The sequence below is a fragment of the Rhinopithecus bieti genome, unplaced genomic scaffold (assembly GCF_001698545.2).
Source record: "Rhinopithecus bieti isolate Rb0 unplaced genomic scaffold, ASM169854v2 scaffold_37314, whole genome shotgun sequence".
Classification (NCBI taxonomy): domain Eukaryota; kingdom Metazoa; phylum Chordata; class Mammalia; order Primates; family Cercopithecidae; genus Rhinopithecus; species Rhinopithecus bieti.
In genome coordinates, this window is record NW_016816196.1 from 414,243 (window position 1) to 435,086 (window position 20,844).

The following is a 20,844-nucleotide window of genomic DNA, read 5'->3' on the forward strand; positions in this document are numbered from 1 at the left end:
TTTGGGACATAAGAAGCAGATCGTGCTGCTCTTTGGATCATATTCCACAAGTACTTGACCCTTGCCCAGATGGATGCCTGAATCTTCTCGGAAATCCTAACTTCAGAGGACAGGTCCTCTGAAGGACTGATAGGCCTGTGGCCGATAGTCCACAACAGCTACCTCTCAATGCCCCCAAGTACTACTTTGTTCTGAGATGGAAAGATTGAAGGTTAAAAGCCATGTCTTTATTCTGTACTCGATTCTGGAAATTCTGAGTCTGGGAAGAACTCAGAGAAGAAATGTAGAGCTCCCTTCTCCACCCTGAGCACTGTAGAAGAGTCTGGATAGAAGAGGAAGTTCTTGGCTTAGCTGTCTGGAACAAGGGAGAGGAAGAATCTCTCACATACCAAGAAGCAGACTGAGACCTGACAAGCACATTATGTAAGATTGTCTTGACTTCTACAGAAATGCCACTTAGGAGTTGAAGAATGGAAGGCTGGCCAATCTAACCCCCATACCCACCTCTAGGACTCTCCCAGGAAGAGTACCTCCCTCCCTCCCTGCATTATCCCATCCCTAACCATGCCCTAGGCAGACCTCCACGATGCTACTAGGAGCAACAGACTCCAAACTAGATAGTCATTGTACTAGTTTCCTAGGGCTGCCATAAGAAAATATCACAAGTCAAGTGGCTTTAAACAATAGAAATTTATGCTTTCACAGTTCTGGAAGCTAGAAACCCAAAATCAAGGTGTTGGTAGGGCCATGCTCCCTCTGAAGCCTCTGGGGGAGGATCCTTTCTTGCCTCTTCTAGTGTGACCTTCTTCCTGTGTGTCTCTCTTTATATGATGTTCATGTGTGTGTGTGTGTGTGTGTGTGTGTGTCCATGTCCAATTTTCCTCTTAAGGATACCAGTCACATTGGGTTAAGGATCAACTCTGCTCCAGTATAACCTCATTTTAAGTGAGCTAATTATGTCCACAATGATGCTATCTCCAAATACAGTACTGGAGGTTAAAACATCAACATATCTTTTTGTAGGGGGCATACCACAGTTTAACCTATAACATCACCACTGGCTATTCTGCTAGAATCTTTTTTTCTACTTTACATTCTTCATAATGTGCAACACAGTCCCGCTGATATCATCTCTCATTTCTCAATTCTCAACCATGGGGTGGGAATAGAGAAGGAAGGAGCAAGAATTTCCAGAGGGAGACTCCGTAGTTTTAAAATATCAACAAAAAAACAAACAAGGGTCTGATAGTTGTTTCAGGGAAGGGTTTTACTCAACCCCTTCAGAATCATCTAGGGTACTTGCAAATATACAATAATATGCATGTTATCCCGAAAATTTATTTGTAAAATTAATTGTATTTGTCTATAAATGCTGAACTTGAACCAAACCAATTAAATTGAAATTCTTGGGGAAGAGTACCCAGGCACTGGTATTTTTTTAAAGCTCCCAGGGTATTCTCATCTAGAGCAAGGACTGAGGACCCTGTCCTGGGTGAGACTTGCTGCTGTAGTGAGTGGCCCCAGCCCTGCAGTTGGCAGCTATTCTCATTCCTCTCTATTGAGAAGCCATAGAATGTGGAGAGGATACTTAAGAAAACTTTACATAAGCCCTGCTATCTGAGTGCAGAACAGTCTTGCTTAAGAATGGTAGCCATTTATTCCCCTCTGAAAGGTGAAATGATGGAATAGTAACAGAGCAGGGCAGAACCAGAACCCAGGTATCTGAATGCCAGTTTGAAATGTCAGCTTCAGGTTTAGAGTTCCACCAGGGTAAGATTCCCTTGTGGCAGTTTTGGTGTGGTACTCAGAAGGAAGACATCATTCCATCTGGCTAGGACAGAGCTACTTTGGGGGATGGTGGTAGTAAATGCTCTATCAAACCTCATGTTTCATGCAAGATGGTGTTTTACTGTTTGACCCCCCACTGGGCTTACAAATACAAATAAATTCATTTTTCACCATGGGCTATTAAGTCATGGCTCTCTCAGCCTATACAGTTCACCACGGTTTCGAGGGTTCTATTTGCTAATTAGAGACCTCCATTGCCTTTAACAACTAAGATACTTTAGGATTCCAAGTCTGTCATCCAGCACACCAACCACCCCTTTCCTTGAATGTGACAGAAAGGCTGCCAATATCCTCCAACTCATTAAATAGTTTTAAATGTTCAGTTGGCAGGACGGTCACCAGAGTCCTGCCTCAGGCCCCCAGAACTTCCCCCAGTGTGTTCATACTGACACAATTTTTCCCCAGCCAGTGTGTTCATACTGACACAATTATCCAGTGTTCCTCAACACAATCTTTCCCGGGTTGTGACTCCATCTCTACCACCATTCTCCAGTCTATGCTTTTCCATCTTAGCCACTAAGATATCACAACAGATTTTACTTAAGGCCAAAGATACAAATACATTATGTCTAAAATAGTTCCCATTCATACCAGTCTCAAAATAACACCAAATAAGGAAATTAGTCTGACATGGCTTGTTTACAATGAACCCATGCTAATTCCTAGTGATCACAGCTTTCTAAGAATTCACACACTGTTCAAGGAGAAAATAAATTTTTAGTAATTATCCCAAGATGAAAGTCAAGCTCACCAGATAGTAGTCTGCAGGCTCTGCCCTCTTCGCTTATTTGAAGAATTGAAGCACATTCTCCCTTTTCCACTCTTCTAATACTGTTCCTGTTCCCCAGAATTCTAAGAGTACCGATAGTGGGGCAGCAGTCTCACTTGCATATTCCCTCAGCACCTGGAGTATCACTCCTCCCCAAAGAAACCTGAACTTATCTGCAACAACCAGGTGCTCTCCTTACAATCCCCTCACCTGGCTTCAGTTTTCTCTCTCCTTTTGCCAGTGTTTTGAGCCTTTCCAGGTTGGGCTGGAAAAGAAAGTATTTTCTGTGGTAGAGGAAATAGGAGCAAAATGGGACTCAATTTTGAATCAATGACCCTAAGTTTAGAACTGCTACTTCCCCTTTACCTGCAGACAAAAAAATTTCTAGAACCCTGGAGAAGATTGAACCTACTAAGGGGGTTAAAAGGACCCTATAGAAGGAGGCAGCCAAGTACAAAGCCACCACAAAACTGATAGAACTGATAGCAAAGGAAAAGTACCATGGCCCTAGTTCTCTTCAGAGGATAACAGCATCACCACTCATTGGAGACATCATGGGAGTGGAGACTAAGGCCAGCCCTGCTTCCTCATGTTCAGTTCCTGTCACAGCATTCATGTATGTGTGTGAGGGCGAGGTGTGTGTGACCACATCTCTTAAAAGTGTGTCTATTTACAAAGGAGTTGTGACAATGGATACTAATGGCAGAGTCTTTCACATAGATGCAATGTAAGTAATAGGGACTTGAGAAATCATCCTTCATTCTCTCTTAATTCCTCATACAATCATCAATCAATCAATTAGCTAAACTTTCAAATGACTGATCTCATGGGTGGCTCTTTCTGAACAGAAGCTTTCAATTCTTCAGCTACAAGGGAAAGAAAATTCCTTACAATATAAATATGCCCTTGAGATATTTTCCTTGGTAGCACCCAGCATGAATTGAATGCTTACTATGAACTATTCTGAGCACTTTACATTCTTTAACTCCCACAATAGCTCTATGAGGTCGATATTATTCATATCCTCATTTTATAAGGGAGGACACTGAGACACACAGACATGAAGTAACTTGGTCAAGTTCACACTGGTGAACTTGAAAGTGAGGGAGCTGCTAGTTGAACCCGTGCAGATTGACTGTAGAACACTGTAACAACCTGATAGCAAAACTGGTCCAATTTTCTATTCCTTCCTCTATCTATGCTTAGAATCATGTCACCAATATGAGAACTACCTCAGGCTAGCCTGCTGGTGGATAAGAAACCACATGGACTGGAGCCAAGTCATCCTAGCCAAGGCTATCCTAGACCAACCAACACAGCCAAATCATCAACTGATCACAGATGAATGAGCAACCCTAACCAAGATCTGCAGAACCAGAGCAACCATAGACTCATGAAAAATCATAAATGTTTGTTGTTTAAGCAACGAAGTTTGGGGATGGTTTGTTACATACTAATAGTTAACTGATACAAACAACCATGCTGGACCACAATACTATATTTTCCTTCTAATGATACTGGCTTCACTTGACTCTAGGATCCTCCAGGAATGGACAGCTCCACCTGTGAGAACATTCCTTAAGACTATCACCTCCTTGCACTTCATCCCTATCTTACCCCTGCCCCTACCATTATGCCAACCCACAAAAGCAGTTAGAATTATTCCTCACCTTTATTCCTTAGTGTTTTCTGGAGTAGAGAGGAAACCAGGGTGCTTCAACTCTAGTACAATTTTGAGCTCTGTTTCCTTGCCTACCTCTTTGTCCGTCTCTCCATCATTTAGGAACTGGGTTGGAATTAGCTACAGTCAGTGGTGCCAAAATAATGAAACCAGGGTAATGAGAAGAAGGCACAGATAACGCTATGAATCAACCCCTTGCACCTCTGGCCTTTCTCTCAGGGTGAGATTTACTCAGTGGTGGTGGGGACCCAAAGTCCCTGAAGGCATGCTCCTGCTTTGCCACCTGATCCCCAGATGAAACCTTGCAAAGTTAAATTCTCCCTGCCTGCCAGGACTCAGGCAGGGAACAGCAAACAGTACCTCCATAGGACTGAACAGCCCCAGCTGCTCAACTCGAATTTAAAAATAATTTGGAAATGTGTTCCACAGAGTGAAAGCCTTCTGGGGCATTTCTGCCAGATGCCTCCAGCTACTGGGTTCCAAGGAAATGGAGTGTCAAGTCCTGGGCCCAGAAGATATTCTGAGGATCTGGAGCGGGGTATGTACTGAAGGCAATCCATTAAAAATGGGATTAGAAATCTCCCAAAGAAAGAAAAAGATTCATAAGAAATAATTGTTTTTGTATTGGAATATTTTAAAACTTTTTTTGCTATTAGGCACTCAATAAATGCTAAATGATGTTAATTCTTCTAGCATGTCTTATTTTATGAGTGAAGCTTGGATTGTGAGGATTCATTGCTCAAAAGGCCAATAGCTAAGTGACCTGGGTTGGTGAAGAGAAACCAACACTCCCCAGGGCAAATCCAGCCTCACTGTGCCATTAAACACTCACCACCCCTCACTCATTACACTTCAACAATAGTTTAGTTTTAATTTCTTTTCTTTATATTTCACAGCCCTAAAGGAAAATGTCCTGTGACAATTCTGTAATAGTGAGACAATTACTGGTGACTCAGGACTTCCCGCTGCCTCTGCATCTCACAGCTGAGGAGCAGGCAGGGACTACTGCTTCCCATATAGGAACAATTTGGTTTGTGAATTAGGAAAGTCAAAATCAAAAGGAATCTTAAAAAAAAAAAAAAGTCTATGTAAGATAAAAATTTAGCCCAAGGATCCTATTTCAGGACAAAAGGCGACTGTAGGCACTGAGTTCCTGAGGAAGCTTTTCAAATAGACACACAAATGTTTCAAGCAGTCACTTGCCCATCTGAGCCCCACTACCCCCAGCATCCAGGCAGCCCACAAGGATCCAGACCCTAGGTTCCCAAAAATCTAATTTCTCCTCTTTGTTATCCAAACTCTCTCCATTTCACCTTTACCGATAAATGAGGAGGAGGCAGTAAACTGATGTGCTCCTTGACAGCAAACTTGAGCACCCAACCCAAGCCTGAGTCTGGACGAACAAAGTTAAAGGTGTCCTAGGGTAGAGGACATGGGCATTCTCAAGTTCCCAGTGGATTGTGCTCCAAAGTGCTTTTGTATATTGGTAGTTTAGAACTTGGAAAGCATTTTCATTTTCCATAAGGATAAAGCTCTAGAGAGAGCCTAAGTCCTTAGACCAGGTCATACAGTTCTATTTAGCCACAAAAACCTAATAATGCATCCAAAGTAGAGAACTTCAGCTATTCTACTGCTTTCTCCTAAATAACCATTGAAAATACTGCTTTCATGAGAAAATGTGTTCCAACTTAGGATACCAGAAACATATTTCCATGTTCCTCAAGACCAAGAATGAGCTTTTCCTACCAAAAAAATAAATAAATGAAAGGGAAGAGAAAAAATAAGAGAAAGGCAAAGGGGGAGAAGGTGTTGGCTATACTAGAAATAGCCCTGACATGGGAGATAAGGCTTTGCAAGGAAGGTGAGATGGGACAGAAATTTCTGGGTGAGAATGATGATATCCTGAAGTATTTTTCTGCTTTTATATAACATATGTCCTATAATTCTTTAGTTTAAAAACTTGCCTTAAGTGTTCTAAATTAGAAATTAAAAAGCATTTGCTTGAAGCGGGGTTTGGAGAAGGGAGAGATTTCTGGTTTGGGGGTCATAAATCAATGAGCCAAGGACAGCCTATGTTCACCTAGGACAACACTCTTGATTTCTGTTCTTTAGTTTCTTGGCTGATTCATTCATGATGCTAATAAAATTCTAACTTTCAGGTTGGTAATGTCAGCTTAAAATTGAGAGCAGAAGGAAAGATATTGGACTGCAGGCTTCTTAAAGGGCAGGACCACTTTCTATTCATTTCTATATACCCCAGGCCCCTCAGTGCTCAACACATAATTCATCAATACACAATATAATTTAAGGAAGGGCTTTAACTTTTCAATGTAGTAGCAAAACGTGTGGGCTTTAGAGTCAAACTTCTCAGATTCAAATCATTTGTCCTCCCTGGGTGCGTGACCAGAGGAAGCAAGCCGGCCTAACATCCTTCAGTTTTCTCATCTGGAAAAAAGAGTGGTGACAGTACTTACTTCACAGAGTTGCTGTAGGGATTAAATGCATTTCTGTATCTAAAACACAGAACACTGTACCTGCCCCACAGTTAGCACTTGACAGACCTTAGCAGCTATTATTTTTCCATCATCATTGAGCTAATCGTCTTGTATCTTGCCCCCAAATTAGTTTCTCAGGGAATTTGGCAAACATAAAAGTTGGCTGGTATAAAGGGCTAAATTGTGAACCCCAAAAGATATGTCTACTCAGAACCTGAGAATGTGACCTCATTTGGAATAAGAATCTACGCAGATGTAATTAAGGCAAGGATCCCCAGATGAAATCATCCTGAATTAGGATAAGCCCTAAGTCTATGTCCTTACATGAGATGAGAGAAGAAGACCCAAAGACATGGGAAAGGCAGTCACGTGAAGATGAAGCCAGAGGTTGGAATCATGCTGCCACAAGCCAGGGAAAAGCTGGACATACCAGAAGCTGGCAGAGGCAAAGACAGATTCTTCCCTAGAGCCTTCAAAGGGAGTGTGGCCCTGCTGACCTCCAGAACTATGAGAGAATAAATGTCTGTTGCTTTAATCCACCAAGTTTGTGGTCATTTGCTGTAGCAGCCCTAAGAAACAAATACAATTGGGTCCAGGTGACTTTGGAACAACCTAGATTTAGTGAAGGAAACAAGCCGAAATGCAAGTTGGTGATTATCATGAGCTCTCCTTTTTTTGAATTGTGTACTGCAGGGAAATTCTCTTTGGGAAGGGAAAATCACCAGCTTCAGGGACTGGAATGTTCGGGCCAGCCTGTGCTGTCCACTTCCAGCCAAAGACATTTCTACTGAGAATCCTGAAAACATTCTGCATTTTCCCACAAGGAATAAAGTGGAAGTATTCAATGTGTGACGAGACACTGGGCAGTCAGCTCCTACCTGGCCCCAAATAAATGGGCAGATGATGCAGCTCTCCCCAGTGACTGACCAGTGAACACAACCACACTGATGCCCACAGCCTTCCTCACTCCCCTCTATGGAAGTTGAGGGGGTCATTAGCCAAAGACTCAAAGCTAAGGAAAGATACCTGCTTGTCAAGGTAAATTGTATATTTCCACTAACTCTGTTGATTCTTGAATTATATCTATGAAACGGATCTCTTTTTAAGTGAAAAATATATCCAGGTCATCTTCAAGATCCTTTTAAGCCTCTGGAATTTTAAAGAAGTCCTCAGTAAAGAGTCATGAGAGAGAGCTGAATCCACTGATGCTGAGAGAAATGATTTTCATTCATTTGCTCTCTTATAACTTCTGGGGAAAAATAGCAGCAGACAGAGCAGTGACAGTCAGAGAGGGGTGACTTTTTTGGAGCAAAGGCATTAGACGAGATGACACATGCTGACAGGTTCAGCAAATAGTGGATGCTCTGCCAATCAGCAGATAATTTCTATGTGTTGCAAAGTGGGAAAGATTGTGAGTCACGCAGTATTTCAAAGACAGGTCACGATGACCTTGTGTGAGATCTTCTAATGTGAAGGTCAAGCGAAAGGAGAAGGTGGATAAAGGAAGAAAAGGGAAAAGCAAGGAGACCCATGTACAGGCAAATCAACCACATCAAGGCAAGTTGCTTCCTATTTCCTGACAGTACCCAGGGAACCTTCCTCATTACCTGTTTTATTGACATCTCAGGCTCACAGGTAACCAGCACTTCATTAACTCATAAATCTTTTTCCAACTTGTGAAAATCACTTCTTCCCTGACTCAGTCAAGGTTTTATTTTCTTCCCTTACTTGGTAATTTACTCAATTTATTTCCAGTAAAGAAAGGGTTGCAGGGAAAAGGTCAGTGAGGAAAGCCAGAGAAAGAAGCCACACACAGTATTCTAGATCCCAGCAGACCCTGAAATGGATTTCATTGTTTCACTGACAAGAAATTCCAAAACACTGAAAACAGTCACATTCAAATAGAAAAAAAATTAATTCTGAAACCAAAAGTATTCAAAGGATTTTGTCATTATTTTCATTTGCTTTTCTCCACTGAAGTGGTTGGGGGAGAGAGAGACAGACAGACAGGCAGGCAGGCAGGCAGGCACTGACTGAGATTGATTCCAATGAAACACACAGGTAAATAATTTGAGTGCCTTTTAAAAATACATAAATGCTTAATTTCTATACTTTGCATCAAAGAGCTTTTCTGGGGAAAGGATCCATTTTAGCACTAAAATTAGTAGCACTCACACGTGACACACACATTTGGTCAATTCGTAACCCTTCAAAGAGAACTGTGCAATTCTAATTGACAGGGTAATTTTAAAGTAAAGAACTTGGTGAATATAAACCCAACATATTTTTTCCTGATTTAGGGAAGAAGAAAGCTGTACAATGTATGTAAATATGCTAAGATTTAAAATAATAAAATAAAACCTCTTATCATTCCCATCCAAGAACATCAAGTCAGCCATTAAGGTTGTGACAATGGCAATTGTTGAACGCACATGAGCACACATAATCACACTGAGAATCTGCTGACTGATTATTGCTGACATTGCCTCGTTCGATCTGATTCATCATTTGCACAGGAACCAAGAGACATTAAAAGGGCAGGAGGTTACACTAGGAGGAGAGAAGCAAACCTTAAACTAAGTTGGGATAAGGATCCTTTTCTAACAATTGCCCAATTCTTGGGATCCACTCTGTCCCGAGGCAGGCAGTGGGGACTTAGTTACTTGTATCCCACATCTGGAGATCTAGAGGCTTCTCCCAAGATAGAAGAGATGAGTAGTGAGAGAATAAAGAGATTATTAGAGATCAGAAGCTTGGCTGGGCACAGAAGCAAGCTAAGTGGAGTCACTGGAGTGGAAGGGTCTATTTAAACACACACACACACACACTCACTCTCTCTCTCTCTCTCTTAGCAGCCTCACATTTATCACCTTAAGAAATTTTTGAATACCTCGTCTATATACAAATGCATAACAAGAAAGGAAAAAAATATAGATGATCTCTTATCAAAAGTACATATTATTTTGCTAATAAGCTATACCTTAATCCTGATATTCAGGAAATTATGTTGCCACATTAAATAAATGGTGAGGGGTAAACCATTTGTAAAAAATCAAAGCACACACACAGATCATTCCAGACACCATTTCCCATTTTCTGACTTATTACTGTACACAATGCAGCTTTTAGCTCCTGCATTCTTATATCCTTTTGAATGCTCACCAGACTATTAATCTAAAAAGCCAGGTGCTTCGTCTGCTCCTCTAATCACTGTGACCTGCTTTTGTGATTCGAAAAGCCAAAAAGACTAACTCTGGCTTGGGTGGGAATCATTTTTGGAATAGTGGTTGGTGGTTGTTCACATCTGGATGAGGTATAAAATGATAACATTATGATGATGAACACCAGAGAGCCTCATCTGCATATAAATAGACCTAATCAGAAATGCAAATTGCAATCAGGAGAAATTTTTAAAGGCTGTGATAGCTGTGTGATTGTGCAGATAAGGAAAGGTCAACACTTGTATTGTTAAGGCAGTTAAATGGCTCCCAGCCTGCCCAGAGCCTTCTTTTGAAAGAGACATTTGGAAGGTACAAATTATCTCTCAATCTGCACCCTGGTTGGGAAGGCGTCCCTGGATAGCTTCATTTTCTGTAACTAGAGCCGTGAGCTGGCCACACATCAGCCCGATTCCAATGAAACACAACCCAACCTCTTGTACAAACCCCTAATGAATACACAGAATAGAAAGTATACTTGCATTTAAATGCTCTCCAAACAGACCTCTTTCCACACAATTTTCCATTGAGACAGAAATTAAGGGTTGGAGAGTAAGATCTATAATGCTGATGTAACATTTTCTGATACAATTCAATACTGGTCTGAGTGAATACAGCAATATGATACACATATGTTTACACTGAATACTAGAGAAAGTATGTAATTAAAAAGAAAACACTAGCATTTAGACAGATTACTTAATCCACAATTCCATTCGTAGTCTTATCGTGCAAAGTTCAAAAAATCAGTATCTCAGAAAAGCTGAGCGCTAAAATATGCAATTGTTGCAACATGGTCTTATTATTCCTTGGGGTATGTTATCTTTCAGGAACATCCTCTTCTCGATCCCCCTCCACCCCCCTTGTTTTTTCAAAGAAAATATATTTCACAATCAGGCTTTGTCAGGTTTGGAGGGAAATTGCTTACAAACTATTTATTATCCCTCTAACTAGACACTTTCACAAAGAACTAATGGGTCAAGAGCGCCATCTTGTGTCTTACCTTGGAATCTTAAAGAGTGTTTTCACAGGATGCATGTCAAAGAGGGGAGGGTCTCCATCCCCCAGTTCAATAGCTGTGATCCCCAAGGACCAGACGTCACAGCGAGCGTCATAGGAAGAGTCATACTGCTGCTCACAGGCAATGACCTATTAGACAAAAGCAGGACACAACACATCAACCCGACTGCCACATCAGATGTCCTAAAAAGGCCCTGGGCTGATCTTAGCCCCCTTCGCAGTTTCCTTGGCCACAATGTTACTGAATTCCAGTAATGAGATGTGTGTATTCTAGGCCTTATTTGTGCGTAACTAATTTATTATCTTATTCGTTCATTAACTTTTAAAAATGTGTCAGTTTTGTTTTTGAAAAGCATGTATCAAACCGTCTAAGTACCAAGAACAGCACAAGGGGAGGAAGCCGGTGTATACCACACCATCCCAACCCTGCTATTCTTTAAGGAAAGGCTTTGTCTACATCCCTCACCTCATTACTAGCTACTGAATTCAATAACAAGAAACAATTGTTCTCAAAGATGCTTGTGTACTTTGAGATGCATGAAATCCCCAAGAGTATGACCAGCTAAGCAGAGAGATGTTGGAAGACTCACATGGTTAATATAAAGTAAAAATGACCCCACTCCACCCTTCCCTTTTTCTAAGAGCATCTTTCCCCTCCTCAAACTCCAACAATGGTGTACATCACAGAAACAGCTGCCATTCCAGTTACTTGGCCTGACTAGGTACAAGAGCAGCAGAACCAGAAAATGACCCTGGGCTTGTCACTGGGTTGAGGAGTATGTAACCCTGTGGAGGAATGTTTTTATCAACTTATTGAGTCAGTCAAGAACATCTCCTACACTCAGACTCTGATGACTATCACAATGGCGATAGGAAAAGTTGGGAGTGAGCCAGAGGACGTGGAGGATCAGGAACCCCTATTTGACTTAAAATCTGGCACCAGGATGACCGATGGCCATGGCCAGGTGGGAAACTTCGATTTCTGATGATCCAAAACACCAGTGAGGGGGCAACACCTGTAACAGTGAGCACAGGAAGACCAGGGTAATAGAGCCACCCTCTCAGGCCATCATAATGTCTTTGGCTTTTTTATCCCAAATGAGATGGGACAACCAACTGCAGTGAGCAGAGGAGGGACAGATCTAGCTTATGTTTTAGCAAGATCATTCTGGCTACTGTGCAGAAGATAGATTGTGAGAAGAAGAAACAAAACCAGTTCAATATGTTACTGCAGGGATCCAGATGAGAGATTGTGAGATGGTGAGAATAATCAGATTCTAGATTTAATTTTGAATGTAGAGCCAACTGGATTTGCTGAACAGGGCTTAGAAGAAAGGAGAGCTAAGGAAAACTCCAAAGTTTTTGACATGAGCAACCACCAGAATAGAACTGGTATTTACTAAGATGAGGAAGACAGTAGGAAGAGCAGGTTTGGGGTGAAGAGTGGAGCTCCATTTAGGATATATTAAGTCTGAGATGCCTGGGACACTTCCAAATGGAGAAGAGTATTTTAGCCTGGTGAGACTCATAATGGACTTCTGATCTAGAGAATCATAAGATAACTGCTATGGTCTGAACATGTCTCCCAAAATGCATGTGTTAGAAATGTAATCCCCAATGCAATCAATGGAAGGTGGATCCTTTTGGGAGGTGATTAGGTCATGAGAATTCTGCCCTTGTGAATGGATTAATACTACCATGAAAAGGGCTTGTAGGACTGGGTTCGCTCCCTTCTGCCTTCTGCCATGTGAGGACGCAGTATGAAGGCCCACACCAGATGCCAACACTTTGACCTTAGGCTTCCCAGCCTCTAGAACTGTGACAAAATAAATTTCTGTTCTTTATAAATGACCCAGTCTCAGATAATCTGTTACAGCAGCATGAAACAGATTAAGACTAAGAAACAGGTGTTTGTTTTAAGCCACTAAGTTTGTGGTATTGTTATGGCAGTGATAGAAAACTAGTATTCCTGCTCTCTTCCAGGCAGTGCATTGGACTTGTAAGGCCTGGTGAAATGTGCCAACTGCCTTGCTCCAGACCCTGTGCTCTTGTTCCCATAATTGCCCTGTACTCTTCTCTTCTGAGCTGGAGAACATTTTCTATAAATCCACATCCTTGGCCCGGCCCCAGCCCCATCTTCTAAATAGAATATCCTGTCATACTTTTAACACGTTATTTTCAAATGTACATTCAAACTGAAGTTCAAATAATTCCAATTTCAGAACCAAAGGCCATTTCATTGCCCCCAAAGACCTCCCTTTTCTCACCCCAATCAGGTGAGAATCTACATTATTTTTAAAGATCCCTAGAGAAGGCTATTCAACACCTTTCAGGAATGACACTTTCAAAAGTGCAAGACAAACATAATTTTAGACCTATCAATCAACAAATAGTTCACTGTTATTCATGACACTGTGATAGGGCCTGTGAGGGAGAGAGAAATAAGACTCTGTCCTTCCCCAGTAGGAGCTATGGCCAATTGAAATATAAAGTGAACCTATCATAATTAAATGACAAACCATGACAACTATAAATGCCCTAAGACAATGTGTAGTAACATGTCCAATAAAGGATATGTGCTCTAAATGCTTAAGATTTTAGAAGGAGACCACTGCTGGCTAAGCAAGACAACACAAAGTATCCGGTACCCATAGTCTACAACTTCTGTGGGGAAATTCAAATCAGCTTCTAGCCAACTTGGATGGGACACAAAACGCAATTCTAAGAACATATCTCAATGTGAAAATAGAGATATTCTAACATTTCTCAAGTGTTGTCATAAAACATTCAAAACTTGTATCTGGTTTCAGTTTCTCTTTACAGACAAACATTATCTTCAGCTCATTTTGATTAACAGAAAAGCATATCTTGGCCTAATTCTTCTCTTCAGTGCATCATGTAACAAAGAAATTATTTAAGTTCAGCCTTCCAAGGAAGTTTATTGAAAATTATGCTAATAAAATAATTCACAAACAATTATTGAGTACCCATTAGTCTGGCAGGATAGTACGCTCTGGGAAGAGAAAGTCAAATACACACTGAACTGAATGTTCAAAATAATTTGGCAAAGTAGGTGCAATGATCACTTCTGCAGGTGTGGAAACTGAGGATAGCATGGTTAAACAGCTCACCTGGCATCACATAGCTAGTAATTGTCAAGGTCAGAATTTGAACCCAGGTAGGGAGAAGGATAACTAAACAAATCATTGCCATATAAGTGCTATATATAATAAAAGTTATAGTTGGTTAAAATTGTTAAAATTATCAGCTTCTGCGCTTGTATTTTGACTACACTAGCCAGGTGTTCTGAGGTTCTGTCATTTCAACTCCATCTTCTTCGGGGGTCTCTTTCAGGATTGCTCCTCACCAGGAGGGAACAGCCCTTTCCGCAGGTTATACATATGGTGAGAGTTAAAGAAGCGCTCTTAACAGGACACAGGGCAACTGAAGGTCAACACCCTGGAATGGGATTCCCTATCAATCCAATACCAAAGCGTGAAGCTATTTCTTTAAGAGAAAACAGTACTATCATTCTCTTTAGCTCAACATTCTCCTTGCCTCTAGGTGACATAAAGCTGAGTTAAGGATGCTTGGATGGTCGAATGGTCTTTCTTCTCTTGCCCCCAGGAGAAGGTGACCTCAAAAAGAACTCTCTGAATCAGTTGTTAGGATGCTCCATTAAGAAAGGAGAGTGGGATGGCAAGTAAGTGCAATGCTTTGGGACCAAGTTTTCCAGGTTCTGTAAGTCACATTAAAGGAGTGGAGAGAAATGAGATGGTGTTGGGCAAAGGACCCCAAAGGTACACCCTTTCACATCTGAAAACAAATCATATCCTCAGGACCTCTCTCAATCTACAAAGTGGCAAGGTGGAAATAAATAACCTCTACCATCCCTTCTAGCTGTAATATTCCACGACTTTGTGATTTCCAAGTAAGTGATCTTTGGGTAGTATCTCAAACTGGGAGACTAACATTGCCATACAAATTAGCTAGTGTGAACAGTACATTATTCTGAGGTGTGAACAGGATGGCTGGAACTTTGAGGGGATTTTATTGCCAATGTTTTGTAGAAGGTCTTAAGGTCTATGACAACATGCTGGTTGCTGTAATAATGCCTCTGTTAAGGAAGATGAGCTTCACGACCCAGCAATTGTTTGGATGCTGGTTAATGGAGCATGTCCAGGTTCCCACCTTGAAATGCAAACTTATGGCTTTCCTGGTACAGTTAGATTACACTGCTGCTTATTTTAGAAAGAAGAAAAACACTAATGCTGGATTACTAGCAATATCTACGCACTGGCAGCTTTAGTGCCCAAGGCCAATAGCTATTTTACCTAGCAGTGGGCTTGAGGCTCCCAAATGTTGGTCATTGCCACCTTAGCTGCCAAAACCTTTTCTTTCTGGAGACTGAGAACAAGAAACAAGTTTTCACTAATGGCTTAGCTTGACAGGTCTTTGGAGCAAAGGCTAGTCATTATCCGTCTTCAATTGCTGAGGCAATTCTCTTTAGCCTTCTTCAGGCTAAGGAGTTCCATAGATCCAGACTCCTTAAATCTACCCCCAGTCACTCCCTCCTACCCCACAGAGGGAACACCTCCCCTCTTCTACGGGAATCTATGCGATGAAACCACATCCACAACTGCTTTGACACATATCATCCCTTTGTCTGTCCTTGAGCAAGGTCAGCTGTGTTCTGTTGAAGATGGCTGTTCCTTTCCTTTAGCCACCAGCCAGAGGATGGCAGAGAAAAACAACTGTCAGCAGCCCTTGGGTCACGAAGAGACTTTCACCTCTGGCTAGTGCTAGAAAATCCCAGAGCCTGGCATCTTTGTTTTGGTTTTGCCACCAAAACCAAAGTCACTGGGTGACTTTGACAAAATATTTTATCTCCCTGTACCTCTTCTTTGCAAGCAAACCAAGCAACCCCTTTTTCATGGGCCTCATCTGAAGCACTGCTTATAAAAATGCTGGTTATTCAGCTTGTACTGTGGCATTAAAATGTTAATAGTAGATATCATTGGATCACTGACATATGGGTAATAATTATTTTATTTACTTCTTTAAGATCTTTTGTTTTCTAAAATGTCTATCGAGAGCGTGGATTATTTCTATAATAAAAAGAAGCAAATTTTGTGTTTTTTTGTCTTGAAAATATAAATAAATATTGAAAAGTTTGCCTTAATTTTCAAGGACATGTTTCTTTGTTCTGGAGTATTTGGTGACTGCTGGGATTCTTTATCAAGAAGTTGGCAGGTTAAAGGTGGTGTCTTGATAATATAACTAGGTCCCTGGCTGGATGCGGTGACTCACGCCTGTAATCCCAGCACTTTGGGAGGCCAAGGCAGGCAGACCACAGGGTCAGGAGTTAGAGACCAGCCTGACCAACATGGTGAAACCCCGCCTCTACTAAAAATACAAAAAAAAAATTAGCCAGGCATGGTGGCACATGCCTGTGATCCCAGCTACTCAGGAGGCTGAAACAGGAGAAATGTTTGAACCCAGGAGGCGGAGGTTGCAGTGAGCCAAGATCACTCCACTGCACTCCAGACTGGGTAACAGAGTAAGATTCCGTCTCCAAAAAAAAAAAAAGAAAAAGCAAAGTAGGTCCATATGAAATTAATCCCAGAAGAATGAAGCATAATTACTCATGTAGCATAATTGATAAATGTTATTGATCATAAGGTTTTCTAAAATAGAACTTCTCTAGAATCAGAAGTTGTAGTTACAGTATAACTATTCCAGTGGCAGACTTTTTAAATCAGTTTTACAAATGAAATTCCCTTCCCAACTATATCCCTTTCTACTGTCAGCACAGGGCATGAGTAGAGCACTTTCACTTTCTCGGGCCATCACAATCCATGACTAGAACTTATTGATAAAGTTACCAAGACAAGGGTGAGTTCTACCCTCTCTTGCACAATGACTTGCTGTATAAGAACCTGAGCTAACACCTCCTCATCTCAAGATCTTCATCATCCGAAAAGAGCATCTGCATTATACTACATGTGAAAGGGATAAAAGCAGTCAATATATGCGCTTCCAGATTCAGAAAACCTAGTTTCTCTAACAAGATAGTTAAACCATTTATCAAATTATATGTCAAAGAGCTATTGGGCTGAAATTTCTTCTAATAATGTAATTTTAAGCAATGTTTTCAAGCAAATAGCATTATAGTATTTTTGCTGTCATAAGAAATAATTTATCAAACTTAAACAACAGGAATTATTCAGACTACTTTATTTTCCACTAATATTTTTAAATGTCATTAAAATGTAATTAGGTTTGCCTTCTATGTTCTGATTTCTCACCTTACTAGAATCATTTGTGCGATCCAAAATTATAACCAAAGGTTGGGATTAAAATTTCACTCAAGTACACAGGCAAAATGCTGTTATCTCAAGAGCTAAATTCAGCTAAATAAGAGGCAAGGCAAACAGACCTAAAGCTATTAATCCTTGGCTGACCTTGAGCCCAAAAATGCAGGCAATAGACTGGCAAATAAGATGGGCTGAGAGGTAGGAAGGCAAATAAGATTCTTAATTTTGCTTACACAATTCATGCAGCACAATTGATAAATGTTATTGATCATAAAGATTTCTAAGTCAGAACTTCTCTGGAATCAGAAACTGTGGTTACAGTATAAATATTCCACTGGCAAATATTTTTATCACTTTTGCAAATGAACATCTTAAAGTGTTATAAGCTGAGAGACTGAATAAACAAATGAAGTTTCTTACCTAAGATGATACATAAATTCAAAGGAGGATATATTTGAGATTCGTTCTTTTTTTTTTTTTTTTTTTTTTGTAAGGGAATATGGACTAGATGAACTGAAACTGAAGTATTTGGCAGGGGGATGGTCTTTCATAAAACTAAAACTGGGGCTAAGATTGAATCCACATTTTGTACACTGTAAAATTGCCAGCAATAATTTAAATTAGACTGTTCTTATGAACTTCAGGAAGGTCTCTAATTATAATGTGATATTCTATGGATCTCTTTTTTCTCAGGATTGTAAGTTTCAGCTTAAGTCTATAGAGAAATAAAGCCAGGTTCAAATTAAAAACACACAAAGCATGCTTATACAACACCAACTTCCCACCATGGCTAGTGTAGGGTAGAAGGGGAACTCACTCTGGGTTTGAGGTCAGCCCACATGCTGATTTTTGCACCTAAATTCCCTGAAACCCTGAAAACAGATCATTTATTCTTACTTGTGTGTTAAGTCCCCTTCTCAGACTCAGGACCAATATCTACAGAACTCCTAGCATGTCCAAATTTTCTATGTGTCCTTGGTACTCAAAAAGTGAAGGAGTACATTTGCTCCCAGTGCATTCCCACTGTGCTCGCCTGATCCAGAGCTTCCTCATACACAGATGGACGATGAAAGGACCTTTAGGATTCACTCATTCAACCCCCTTCTTTTACAGAAGAGAAAACTAGGGCCTGAGGGGAGAGTCAGTTGATTTGTCTGAAATCACACAGTTGGTTCATGACCAAAGAAGGAGTTAACTCCATGGTTACCTACCACCTTCCTGTGTGAGGCATCTCTTGGGAATCCTCATAATGATGGAGAATGCTGAGCCACTTCCAAATACATTCCATATTCAGAGAGCCGTGGTCACAGTAATGTCTACGCTATGAGCCCGTAGACACAGCATGCAAGCATTAAGCAGATGGATTTCCTGCCATCTCTCCTTACCTGTCCCTTCACTCTCCCTTGCTGCCCCTTTCCTTTGCCAGTTAGTGCTCCATTTCTACCAGAGTATGTTAAGGACAGGGCAAGGAGGACCTCTACAATTCAGTCCATTTTACAGCTTGTCAGGTCACATATTATTACACCAGGTCAGGAAACAGATTCAGAAAGTTAAGAGACATATGTGCTCAAGGCCACAGCTAGTAGGCGATAGAACTGAAGCATGAGCACCCAATCAGAAACTATTGAGGAAAAAAATGTTTTTCTCCTTCATGATGCATCTGAAAAACAGGAAGGGAAGCAAATCAAGCAGAGTATCTGAAAGTTCCCACTTGGACATACTCCTTCATCAGCAAGTATCTGTGGTTTCTGTCCTTACCCAGGCTGACAGCACCATGCAAATAAGAATGTCCTTGAGAATGTCATATGTTCCTATTAGACAGTGGTTCTGTTTAACTCTCTAAAATTAAAAAAGGTATGGGAGGCTGGACACTGTGGCTCATGCCTGTCATGAACTTGAGCCCAGGAGTTCAAGACCAGCCTGGGCAACATGATGAACCCCGTCTCTACTAAAAATACAAAAACTAGCTGGGCGTGGCGGTGCATGCCTGTAATCCCAGCTACTAGAGAGGCTAAGGCACAAGAATCACTTGAGCCCTGGAGGTGGAGGTCGCCGTGAGCCGAGATCACACCACTGCACTCCAGCCTGGATGACTGAGCAAGACTCTGTACACCCCACATCCCCCCGCAAAAAAGTATGAGAAATACCCAGGACATAATAGAGCACAAGAAACACCAGTCCATCTGCCTCTACTTGTTCCTATTTCATCCTACTCAAGGCTCCTCTGAGGTTCCATCCCTCAAGCTGACTGCTCTCCTCCATTTGCTCTCATGATGGCTCAGTGGCCATCAGGCAAGGAAGCAAATGTAGAGTTTGGCTTGGGTGGGAATTCTCTTTCATGGGCTAAGACTGTACCCAGAACAGGGCAGTGAAGGCACTGACTGGAGCTCAGCCATGGGTCATCTGGGACCCAGAGCTTAGGAAGAGCTGAGGCCAACTCTGACATTCCTTCAGCAAACACTTCCGTTCCTGCAGTAACAGAATCAGTTTTTCCTCTTGTCCTCTTTGGTGGATGAAGAGAAGGGGCAACAGCAGATGCTTTAACACTTTTCACCTCCCCGGAGAGGAGTGAGGATAGCCTTAAAAACTCCGAATGCTCCTGGTAGTTGTTCCTTTGACATTTCTGGCTTTAGCACTTCCGGCTCAGCACTCGGAGGAGATTCACGTGACGCCTCGGCTCTGGGCCTCACATGCTTCTACACATCTGGGATCTAAAGCCCTCAGATAGGGTCTTATATTTAGACCCACCAGGAAGAGGGTAATAACATATCACCGCCTCCTCCAGAGCCAGCTCCCCACCTCCACACTGACATATGACACATGACTCAACCTCTCCACAGAGCTCCAGCTGAGAGGGAGCTATTGCTGGAGCTGAGGTGAAAACCCCAGGGCAACATCCAGTCATATCCACTCCCCGCACCCCACACCCTGGGCCCTTCGCCTGCTGGAGCACTGAGCGTCTGGGCTCTGCCTCAGTGCCTTAGAAGACAGAACCACTCTGCAAATGTAGGCAGGCCAGGGCCAGCCTCAGAACCAGAGATGGAATCTCTGTTTCTTTGAGCCTGACACACAATGCCTAGGGTGAACCAGTGAACAGCAAAAGTGACGGAATCTCAGAGATGAATGTTTCTGGAGAAGGTAGGCAGGTCTTTTAGCCAATGATCTGAAGTTCTAAACCTCTCATTTAACTCTCCTGAGCTCCCAAAGCCTGCATTCCTCACAGTGATATGACTGGCAGACAGGGTCCCATGAATCTCCAGGCTTTAACAGAAAGCCAGGTAAAATGGATCCTAGCAGCCATGGCATCATCATTAGTTCACCCTTACTGGGAACTTGTGCCACCTTCATTGCTTGTGGAACATCAGCTCCATGGAATATGAGAACTGAAGGCGGGTCTTCCCTCTAAAAACAGTAAATGTTCCCTGTAAAATAGAAAGGAACTTAAAAGGCAAAGACTACCTAAGCCAATTTCTTCTTTTTCACAGATGAGGACAGG

The 20,844-nt window shown here is 41.7% G+C and overlaps 1 protein-coding gene across 1 annotated transcript in view; it reads right to left on the reverse strand.

Annotated features, from left to right (window-relative positions):
• The window catches only part of MYO3B (myosin IIIB), a gene marked incomplete at its 5' end in the record, with an annotated part of 364,721 nt that overhangs the window by 315,290 nt on the left and 28,587 nt on the right, over positions 1-20,844 (reverse strand). Inside the window, one exon of the mRNA XM_017854464.1 lies at positions 11,015-11,160. Coding sequence (XP_017709953.1) covers positions 11,015-11,160 — 146 coding nt within the window. The remainder of the gene's footprint in view (positions 1-11,014; positions 11,161-20,844) is intronic.